The 10,917-nt window shown below is 56.5% G+C and overlaps 1 protein-coding gene across 1 annotated transcript; it reads right to left on the bottom strand.

The window, feature by feature from the left end:
* Window positions 1-354: 354 nt before the first annotated feature.
* CAPNS1 (calpain small subunit 1) lies at window positions 355-9,697 on the bottom strand. The gene is made up of 11 exons (XM_066570125.1): window positions 9,595-9,697; window positions 8,596-9,310; window positions 7,833-7,866; window positions 7,612-7,701; window positions 6,186-6,243; window positions 5,978-6,042; window positions 5,772-5,840; window positions 4,645-4,723; window positions 3,384-3,500; window positions 1,507-1,565; window positions 355-539 (listed from the first exon to the last, which is right to left on the bottom strand). Exons 2-11 carry the CDS (start codon window positions 8,760-8,762, stop codon window positions 513-515), a joined length of 765 nt encoding a protein of 254 aa, XP_066426222.1. The 5' UTR covers window positions 8,763-9,310; window positions 9,595-9,697; the 3' UTR covers window positions 355-512.
* Between the last annotated feature and the right edge of the window lie 1,220 nt (window positions 9,698-10,917).

Here is a 10,917-nt window from a genome sequence, read left to right as displayed (position 1 = left end):
CCAAAATCCGCAGAGACCCCACCCCAAAATCCTTCAGGACCCCCCAAATCCTCACAGACCCCCCCCCCCATAATCCCTAGAGACCCCCCAGAATCCTTCAGGACCCCCCAAAAATCGGCCCAGACCCCCCCAAATTCTCAGAACCCCCTCCCTCAAATCATCCTAGGACCCCCAAAAAATCCCCCCAGATCCCCCCAGACCCCCCAAAAATCGCCCCAGACCCCCCAAAATCCCCAGAGACCCCCCAAAATCCCCCCAAAATCCCCCCCAAATCCCCCCAGACCCCCCAAAATCCCCAGAGACCCCCCCAAATCCCCCCAAAATCCCCCCCAAATCAGATCCAGAGATCCCAAGTGAGGTTCGGGGGGTTTTTATTTGGGGTGCAGATTTTGGGGGGGCCGGGGATGCAGTTGGGGGAGCCAGGGGTGCAGGGAGGTTTTTGGGGGTGTCCTGGAGTGTCCGAGGAGGTTTTGGGGTGTCCTGGAAGGTTCTGGAAGGTCCTGGGGGTCCCCTCACGAGTACATGGTGAGCTGGAGCCACTGTGGGGGGACACCCGGTCAGGATTTGGGGGGGTTTGGGGGTCCCTGAAGGGTTTGGGGTCACCCCAAGGAGATTTTGGGGGTCTCAGGAGATTTTGGGGTCACCCCAGGGAGATTTTGGGGGTCCCAAGAGGTTTTGGGGTCACCCCAGGGAGATTTTGAGTGATCCCTGAGGGATTTTGGGGGTCCCTGAAGGGTTTGGGGTCACCCCAGAGGGGGTTTGGGGGTCCCTGAAGGGTTTGGGGCCACCCCAAGGAGATTTTGGGGGTACAGGGAAATTTTGGGGTCATCTTAGGAGATTTTGGGGTCACCCCAGAGGAGATTTTGGGGGTCCCTGAAGGGTTTGGGGTCACCCCAGAGAGGTTTTGGGGGTCCCAAGAGGTTTTGGGGTCACCCCAGGGAGATTTTGGGGTTCCTTGAAGGATTTGGGGTCCCCCCAGGAGGTTTTGGGGGTCCCTGAAGGATTTGGGGTCATCCCAGAGGCATTTTGGGGGTCTCAGGAGATTTTGGGTGATCCCTGAGGGATTTTGGGGGTCCCTGAAGGATTTGGGGTCCCCCCAGGAGATTTTGGGGGTCCTTGAAGGGTTTGGGGTCCCCCCAGGAGGTTTTGGGGGTCCCAGGAGATTTTGGGGGTCCTTGAAGGATTTGGGGTCCCCCCAGGAGGTTTTGGGGGTCCCTGAAGGGTTTGGGGTCACCCCAGGGAGATTTTGGGGGTCCCAGGAGATTTTGGGGGTCCTTGAAGGGTTTGGGGTCCCCCCAGGAGGTTTTGGGGTGATCCCTGAGGCATTTGGGGTCTCTCCAGTGACTCAAACCCAGCAGGGCCATTTTGGGGCTCTCCCTCCTTTAACCCCCCCCCAAAATTCCGGGGACACCCCAAAAACGAAGACGGGGGGACCCCAAACCCACCCGGGGGACCCCAAAACCCCCTCGGGGACCCCAAAACCCCCTCGGGGGACCCCAGACCCACCTCCTGGAGGCTGACGCGGATCTGCCCCGACCCGTCCCGGTCCAGGGACTTGAAGGCACCTGGGGGGACCCCAAAAATCAGGGGGGACCCCAAAAATCGGGAGACCCCAAATTCAGGGCTCCTCTCCCTGGGGAACCCCAATAAAACCCCGAGATTTTGGGGTTTTCCCCGAGTTTTGGGGTCCCGCATCCATTTTCGGGGTCCCTCTTCCAATTGTTTGGGATTTCCCAATTTTAGGATTTCTCGTCCAATTTTGGGGTTTTTGGGTTTTTTATCACTCACAAGATTTTGGGGATTTTTTTTTTTTTTCCACAAGATTTTTGGGGTTTCATCCCCGATTTTGGGGATTTCTCCCCTAAAATTTCTTATTTTCCCCCCCAAATTTTGGAATTTTCCCCCCCATGTTTTGGGATTTCATCCCCGATTTCGGAATTTCCCCCCAAATTTTGCCATTTCCACTCCCAGATTTTGGGATTTTCCTCCCAGATTTTGGCATTTCTCTGCCAATTTTAGGATTTCCCCCGCAGATTTTTGGATTTCCCACCCCGATTTTAGGATTTCCCCTCCATATTTTAGGATTTCTCCCATTTTGCGATTCCCCCCCAGATTTTAGGATCTCCCCCCAAATTTTAGGATTTCCCCCCCCCCCAAAAAATTTCAATTTTTCCCAAATTTTGCAATTCTCCCCTCCCCAGATTTTCGGATTTCCCCACGAATTTTTGGGGATTTCGCCCCCTGAAATTTCAGCATTTTTCCCCTCCCCAAATTTTGCAATTCCCCCCCTCCAAATTTCATATTTCCCCCCCAAATTTCGGGGTCCCACCCCCAAATTTCATATTTACCCCAAATTTCATATTTCCCCCCAAATTTAATATTTCCCCCCCCAAATTTTGTATTTCCCCCCCAAATTTAATATTCCCCCCCCAAATTTCATATTTTCTCCCCAAATTTCGGGGTCCCGCCCCAAATTTAATATTTCCCCCCCAAATTTCATATTTCCCCCCAAATTTAATATTTCCCCCCCCAAATTTTGTATTTCCCCCCCAAATTTCATATTTCCCCCCCAAGTTTCGGGGTCCCCCCCCGAATTTCATATTTACCCCAAATTTCATATTTCTCCCCCAAATTTTGGGGTCCCACCCCCAAATTTCATATTTCCCCCCCCAAATTTCATATTTCCCCCCAAATTTCATATTTTCTCCCCAAAATTCGGGGTCCCCCCACCCAAATTTAATATTTTCCCCCCCCGAATTTTGTATTTCCCCCCCCAAATTTCATATTTTCCCCCAAATTTCGGGGTCCCACCCCCGAATTTCATATTTCCCCCACAGATTTCGAGTTCCCCCCCCCAAATTTCGTATTTCCCCCCCAAATTTCGGGGTCCCCCCCCAAATTTCATATTTTCCCCCGAATTTCGGGGCCCCACCCCTAAATTTCATATTTCCCCCCCCAAATTTCATATTTCCCCCCCCCAAATTTCGTATTTCCCCCCCAAGTTTCGGGGTCCCCCCCCGAATTTCATATTTACCCCAAATTTCATTTCTCCCCCCAAATTTCATCTTTTCCCCCGAATTTCGGGGTCCCACCCCCAAATTTAATATTTTTCCCCCCCCCAAATTTCATATTTTGCCCCCCAAATTTCGGGGTCCCCCCCCGAATTTCATATTTACCCCAAATTTCATATTTTCTCCCCAAATTTCATATTTTCCCCCCCAAATTTCATATTTCTCCCCCAAATTTTGGGGTCCCACCCCCAAATTTCATATTTCCCCCCCCAAATTTCATATTTCCCCCCCCAAATTTCGGGGTCCCCCCCCAAATTTCGTACTTCCCCCCAAGTTTCGAGGTCCCCCCCCCGGATTTCGGGGTGCCCTTACGGAACATGGCGTCCAGGCGCACGAGGCAGCTGATGAAGTTGTCGAAGTCGAGGTTCCCCCCCTCGTCCCCGTAGCGACGCCCCAAAACCGCCCAGAGTGGGGGGGGCAGCCGGAACCCTGGGGGGGGGGGGGGGGGGCACACGTGACCTTTGACCCCCCCCAAAAATGCCTTCAAACCCCCCCCCCCCAAAAAATATCGGAATATTCTCATTTTTGCCTTAAAAAATCCCCGATGTTCATGAGCTGAACCACCCCACCCCCCCCTCCAAAATACCCCGAAAAAATCCCAAATTCTGGGGGAGATTTGGGGTCACCCCTGGATAATCCCCCAAAAAATCCCCACCAAAAATGCCCCAAAACCCTAAAAAAATCTCCGAAAGTCCCCAAAAAATCCTCCATAAAAATCTCACCAAAAATCGCCCCCAAAAATCCCCACAAAAATCCCCCAATAATCTCCCTAAAGATTCCTCCAAATCCCAAAAAAATCCCCCAAAATCCTCCTAAAAGTCCCCCCAAAGATCCCCCAAAACTCCCCAACAAATTCCCCAAACCCCCCCCAAAATCCCCCCCAAATCCCCCCAAATCCCAAAAAAGTCCCCCCAAAAAACCCCCAAAATCCTTCCCAAAAATCCCCCAAATCCCCCCAACCCTCCAAAACCAAAAAAAACCCAAAAATCCTCCCAAAATCCCCTCAAACCCCCCATGAATCCCCCCCAAAAATCCCAAAAAATCTTCCCCAAACCCCCCCAAAACTCCCCAAAAAATCCCCAAAAACCCCTGAAAATTCCCCAAAATCCCCCTAAAAATCCCCCAAAACCCCCCAAAAATCCAAAAAAAATCCCCCCAAACCCCCCAAAAATCCCAAAAAAATCCCAAAAAAGTCCCCCCAAAAAACCCCAAAAAATCCTCCCAAAATCCCCTCAAACCCCCCACTAATCCCCCCAAAAAATCTCCCCAAAAATCCCCCTAAAAATCCCCCCAAACCCCCCATGAATCCCCTCAAAAATCTCCCCCAAAACCCCCAAAAAATCCCCCAAAACTCCCCAAAAAATCCCCAAAAACCCCTGAAAATTCCCCAAAATCCCCCTAAAAATCCCCCAAAACCCCCCAAAAAAATCCCCCAAAACCCCCCCAAAAATCCCCCCAAAATCCCCTCAAACCCCCCATGAATCCCCCCCAAAAATCCCCAAAAACCCCTGAAAATTCCCCAAAATCCCCAAAAATCCCCCAAAAATCCCAAAAAGCCCCAAAAACCCCAAACCTGCGGCCTCGAAGGCCCCGGGCAGCTCCTGGGGCCCGATGGTCCCCGAGCGATCGGTGTCGAATTGTTTGTACACGCACTGGGGGAAAACCAACATTTTGGGGAGGTTTTGGGATTTTTCAGGGGATTTTTTTTAATCCCAAAACCCCCAAATTTTGGGGAGGTCCCAAAATTCGGGGGACCCTCCCAAACCCCCCAAAAATCCTCCCCTCGCCCCTTTTTGAGGGACTTTAAAATCCTTAAATCCGAATTTTGGGGGTGTGCATCCCCCCCTAATTAAACCCCCCCGCCCAAAAAATTTTGGGGTTCCCCAAACTCCCCCCCCCTCATTTTTTAGGGGAGCTGGAATTTAAGAGGGGAAATTTCGGGGTCCCACCCCAAAATTTTGGGTTCCTCTGCTCCATTTTGGGGTGTCCCTGATTTTGGGGGGTGGGGTCCCCATTTTTTTGTGGGGGGGGGGTCTCCCTAATTTTGGGGTGTTCCCCAGTTCTGAGTAACCCCAAATTTTGGGATGGCCACCAGTAATTTTGGGGTTACCATCCCAATTTTTAGGGTTCCAACCCCAAATTTTGGGATCACCCCCAATTTTCCCTTCTCCCTCCATTTTTGGGGTCCCCTTTCACCCTGAGCCCCCCAATTTCGGGACCCCATTCCACTGTAACCTCCCCCCCATAATTTTTTGGGGTTCCCATCCTGATTTTTAGGGTTCCCACCCCAAATTTTCCTCAATTTTGGGTTTTTCCTCAATTTTGGGGCTCATTTCTTTTGGGATCGCCCCCAATTTTCCCTTCTCCCTCCATTTTTGGGGTTCCTTTTCACCCCGAGCCCCCCAGTTTCGGGATCCCATTCCACTGTAACCTCCACCCCATAATTTTGGGGTTCCCATCGCAATTTTTGGGGTTCCCATCCCAATTTTTAGGGTGCCCCCACCCCAAATTTTGGGTTCTCCTCAATTTTGGGATCGCCCCCAATTTTCCCTTCTCCCTCCATTTTTGGGGTCCCCTTTCACCCTGAGCCCCCCAATTTCGGGACCCCATTCCACTGTAACCTCCCCCCCCATAATTTTGGGGTTCCCATCCCAATTTTTGGGACCCCCCTCCCCAAAAATAACCTTTTGGGGTGCTCACCTGCCACTTCTTGATGTTGTTCCAGAGGTACTTGAACTCCTCAAACCCCAATTTCCCGGTGGTGTCGCTCTGGGGTGGGGCTCGTCAAGGACATTTTGGGGGGCATCATGGACCCCCCCCCCCATTTCCCTGCACCCCAAAACCCCTGAAGAATCCCCAAAAAAATCCCCAAGTCGCCCCAAAATCGCCCCAAAATTTCGGGGTACGTCCATGACGGCCACCATGCTCCGGCACGTGTCCAGCCCGAACCCGTCCGTCTTCAGGTCGGGATCTGGGGGGATTTTGGGGGGTCCTGAGGGGATTTCGGGGGTCCCCAAGTTCTGGAGAGCCCCAGAGAGCCCTCAGGGGTGTCAGGGAGCCCCAAATCCCCGCCCTGAACCCCGATTTTTGGGGTTTTTTTGGGGGGGCACTCACGGCGGGTGACGACCCTGTTGAGGATGTTCATGAGCTCGGTGGGGCTCACCTCCATGTCCTGGGGGGGAAACGGGGGTCAGGGGGGGACCCCAAATCCGAGGGAACCCCAAATCCTGACCCCAAATCCAAGGGAACCCCAAATCCTGACCCCAAATCCTGGGGGAACCCCAAAATCCTGACCCCAAATCCAAGGGGACCCCAAAACCCTGACCCCAAATCCAAGGGAACCCCAAAATCCTGACCTCAAATCCTGGGGGAACCCCAAAATCCTGACCCCAAATCCTGGGGGGGTCAGGGGGGGCTGAGGGACCCCAAATCCTGACCCCAAATCATGGGGGAACCCCCAAATCCAAGGGAACCCCAAATCCTGACCCCAAATGCAAGGGAGCCCCAAATCCTGGGGGACCCCAAATCCTGACCCCAAATCTTGGGGGAACCCCCAAAATCCTGACCCCAAATACTGGGGCAACCCAAAATCCTGACCCCAAATTCTGGGGCAACCCCAAAGCCTGACCCCAAATCCAAGGGAACCCCAAATCCTGGGGGAGCCCCCAATCCTGGGGGACCCCAAATTCTGACCCCAAATGCTCAGGGAACCCCCAAATCCTGATCCCAACCAAGAGGTCCCAAGGGATCGGGTGGATCCCGGTGGCTCCCAGGGGCTCCCAGTGCCCCCAGTGGATCCCAGTGGATCCCAGTGCCCCCAATGGCTCCCAATAGACCCCAGTAGACCCCAGTGGGTCCCAGTGGATCCCAATAGACCCCAGTGGATCCCAGTGCTCCCAGTGGATCCCAGTGGATCCCAGGGGCTCCCAATAGACCCCAGTGGATCCCAGTGGCTCCCAATAGACCCCAATAGACCCCAGTGGCTCCCAGTGGCTCCCAGTGGATCCCGTCAGATCCCAGTGGATCCCAGTAGACCCCAGTGGATCCCAGTGGATCCCAATGCCCCCAGTAGACCCCACTGGACCCCAGTGGATCCCAGTGGATCCCAGTGGATCCCGGTGCCCCCAGTGGATTCCAGTGGATCCCAGTGGATCCCAGTGGCTCCCAATGGACCCCAGTGGCTCCCGGTGGATCCCGTCGGATCCCAGTGGATCCCAATGGACCCCAATGGACCCCGGTGGATCCCGGTGGATCCCAGTGGATCCCGTTGGATCCCAGTGGCTCCCAATGGACCCCAGTGGATCCTGTCGGATCCCAGTGGATCCCAGTGGATCCCAATGGACCCCAGTGGCTCCCAATGGATCCCGTTGGATCCCAGTGGATCCCAGTGGATCCCAATGGACCCCAGTGGCTCCCGGTGGATCCCGTCGGATCCCAGTGGATCCCAATGGACCCCAATGGACCCCAATGGACCCCAGTGGATCCCAGTAGACCCTAGTGGATCCCAATGGATCCCGGCGGGTCCCGTTGCGCCGCTCACCTCCCCGGCCAGCTGGGTGAAGAGGCGCCGGAACTGCCGAACCTCCTCGCTCTCGTTGGCATCGACCGTGGAGATGTGGGCACGGGGGGGCTGGGGGGGGCACAATGGGGGGGTCAGGGACCCCAAAAAATGGGACCCCAAAAATGGGGGGGGGGGGGAGGGGGTCAGGGGCCACCCCCGAGGGTCCCCAAGGAGGGGGAGGGGCCTCGGGTGTCACTCACGGGGGGCTCAGGGTTGTAGTGGGCGGCGGCTTCGCTGCGGGAGGGGACAGAGGGGTCACCCCAAAGTGTCACCCCCCAATGCCCCCAATGTCCCCCCAATGCCCCCAATGTCCCCCCAATGTCCCCCAAATGCCCCCAATGTCCCCAAACCCCCAATGTCTCCCCCAATCCCCCCAATCCCCCCAGTGTCCCCAATCCCCCCAGTTCCCCCAATGTCCCCCATTGTCCCCATTGTCCCCAAGGTGTCCCCAAGCCCCCCATTGTCCCCAATGCCCCCATTGTCCCCACTGTCCCCAATGTCCCCCCCCGGTGTCCCCTCCTCACCTGATGGCGCTGATGACGCCCCCCAGGACCCCAATGTCCCCAGTGTCCCCAAGCCCCCCATTGTCCCCAATGTCCCCAATGTCCCCAATGTCCCCAATCCCCCCATTGTCCCCAATGTCCCCCATTGTCCCCATTGTCCCCAATGTCCCCAATGTCCCCAAGCCCCCCATTGTCCCCATTGTCCCCAATGCCCCCCATTGTCCCCATTGTCCCCAATGTCCCCTCGATGTCCCCCCCGGTGTCCCCTCCTCACCTGATGGCGCTGATGGCACCCCCCAGGACCCCAATGTCCCCATTGTCCCCAAGCCCCCCATTGTCCCCATTGTCCCCAATGTCCCCAATGTCCCCAATGTCCCCATTGTCCCCAATGTCCCCAATGTCCCCAAGCCCCCCATTGTCCCCACTGTCCCCAATGTCCCCCCCGGCGTCCCCTCCTCACCTGATGGCGCTGATGACGCCCCCCAGGACCCCCATGGCCCCCCCGGCGCCGCCGCCCCCTCCCCCGCTCAGGAGCCCCCCCAGGACGGAGCCGATGCCCCCCGGGAGGGCCCCCCCCGCCCCTCCCCCGCCGCCCCCGCCCCCCAGCAGCCCCTTCACCAGGAACATGGCCCCAAACTGGGAGCACTGGGAGCACTGGCGGACACTGGGGGACACTGGGAGCTACTGGGAGCTACTGGGAGAGAGCTGGGGGGGAACTGGGGGACACTGGGAGGCACTGGGAGAGAGCTGGGGCGTTACTGGGAGGGTACTGGGAGTTACTGGGGGGAAACTGGGAGTTACTGGGAGCTACTGGGGGGGTACTGGGAGAGCAATGGGAGCTACTGGGAGTTACTGGGAGAGAGCTGGGGCGTTACTGGGAGGGTACTGGGAGTTACTGGGGGGAAACTGGGAGTTACTGGGAGCTACTGGGGGGGTACTGGGAGAGCAATGGGAGCTACTGGGAGTTACTGGGAGAGAGCTGGGGCGTTACTGGGAGTTACTGGGAGGGCTCCGGGGGTTACTGGGAGGGCACTGGGAGGGCTCCGGGGGTTACTGGGAGGGCACTGGGGGTTACTGGGAGCACTGGGAGGGCTCCAGGGGTTACTGGGAGCACTGGGAGGGCTCCAGGGGTTACTGGGCGGCACCGGGAGCGGCACTGGGAGCACTGGGAGCGGCTGCAAGAGAAGGAGACAGCCCCGTTAGGCGATACCGGGGGGTTCCGGGGACCCCCAAACCCCCCCAGACCCTCCCGGGACCCCTCCCCGGGACCGCCCCCCCCCGCCCCGTGCTCCGGTCCCGCTCCGGTCCCGGTTCGGTGCCAATTTCCGGGACTGGGCGGGGCCGCGCTGAGTCACGGTTTGGGTGGGGGGGGAGGGGAGCACCGGGAGGGTCCCGGGGGGTCCCGGGGGGTCCCGGGGTGTCCCGGGGGGGTCCCGGGGGTCTGGGGGGGGTTCGGTACCTGCGGGAGCGGCGCCGGCCCGGGGCGAGTTCGGAACCGGAACGGGGAAAGGGGCGGGGCCACGCTGGGAGGGCGGGAACCGCCCGGGGGCGGGGCCTTGGTGGGGGACACGCCCTGGGCACGGCCGAAATGGGGGCGTGGCTTAGCACCGTTAATTGAGCTCATAAAGGGCGTGGCCAACATCGGGGGCGTGACTTTAGGACCGTTAGGATACGCAATAGGGGGCGTGGTTTATCTTGGAGGCGTGGCTTAGAACCGTTGGCGCAACAGGCTGTGGGCGTGGCAAAAAAAATTGGGGGCGTGGCTACTGCATTGAGTGACAGCAGCACCCGCCCGTCGCTTCCAAAGGAGTGGGCGTGGCCAACAGCGTGAGTGACAGCCCGATTCACCCCCACGCAGGGGCGTGGTTATGCAGATTAGGGATGACGATTAATGTGTTCGGGCTGACGTCATCGCCGCGCGCCGGGACAAGATGGCGGCGCTCGGAGGGGGGGAAATTTTTGGGGTCCCCTCCCCCATTTTTAGGTTCCCTCCATGTCCCGCCCAAAATCTCATTTTTCCCCCTCCCCAAATCCCAATTTTTAGCCCCAAAAATCCCTTTTTTCCCCCCATTTATCCCATTATTTGTCCCAATTTTCTCTCATTTTCCCAAATTTTCGACCCATTTTTCCCGTTTTTCCCATTTCTCCCCCCATTTCCCCCCATTATTTCCCCATTTTCTCCCATTTTATTCCCATTTTCCCCGCAATTTCCGCCCCTTTTTTTCAATATTTTTTCCCCTATTTTTCCCATTTTCCCCCCATTATTTCCGATTTCCCCCCCCCATTTATTCCCCATTTCCCCCCATTTATTCCCCATTTTTCTCCCATTTCCCCCCCCCAATTTCCGCCCATTTTTTTTCAATTTTTTCCCCCGTTTTTCCCATTTCCCCCCGTTTTTCCCCCATTTTTCCGGTACAAAGGATTTTATTGGTGGCAGAAGCGGCTCCGGGGGGGCCCATGCGGCATCGGGGGGGGGACATTTGGGGACATTTTGGGGACATTTTTGGGGACATTTTGGGGACATTAAAGCCACTGACACGAGCGCGGGGTGGGGGAGGGGCCTTATTGCTACTGCGGGGGGGGGAGGGGCGGCCAGGAGGGACCTTCTGGGACCCCTCCCCCACTTCGGGGCCTTTTTTTGGGGAGGGGTCTCGGGATAGGGAACAAAAAAAAAAACCCCAAAAAATACAAAAAAAAAAAAAAAATCGAGATTTTGGGACACCACCCCCCCCAAAAAAAAAAATATCTGGGAATTTTTTCATCCATTCCCGACATGAATTAA

The sequence above is a fragment of the Molothrus aeneus genome, unplaced genomic scaffold, assembly GCF_037042795.1.
Source record: "Molothrus aeneus isolate 106 unplaced genomic scaffold, BPBGC_Maene_1.0 scaffold_214, whole genome shotgun sequence".
Classification (NCBI taxonomy): Eukaryota; Metazoa; Chordata; class Aves; order Passeriformes; family Icteridae; genus Molothrus; species Molothrus aeneus.
Note: the sequence above shows the minus strand (reverse complement) of the source record. Positions and strands in the feature narration are given on the sequence as shown.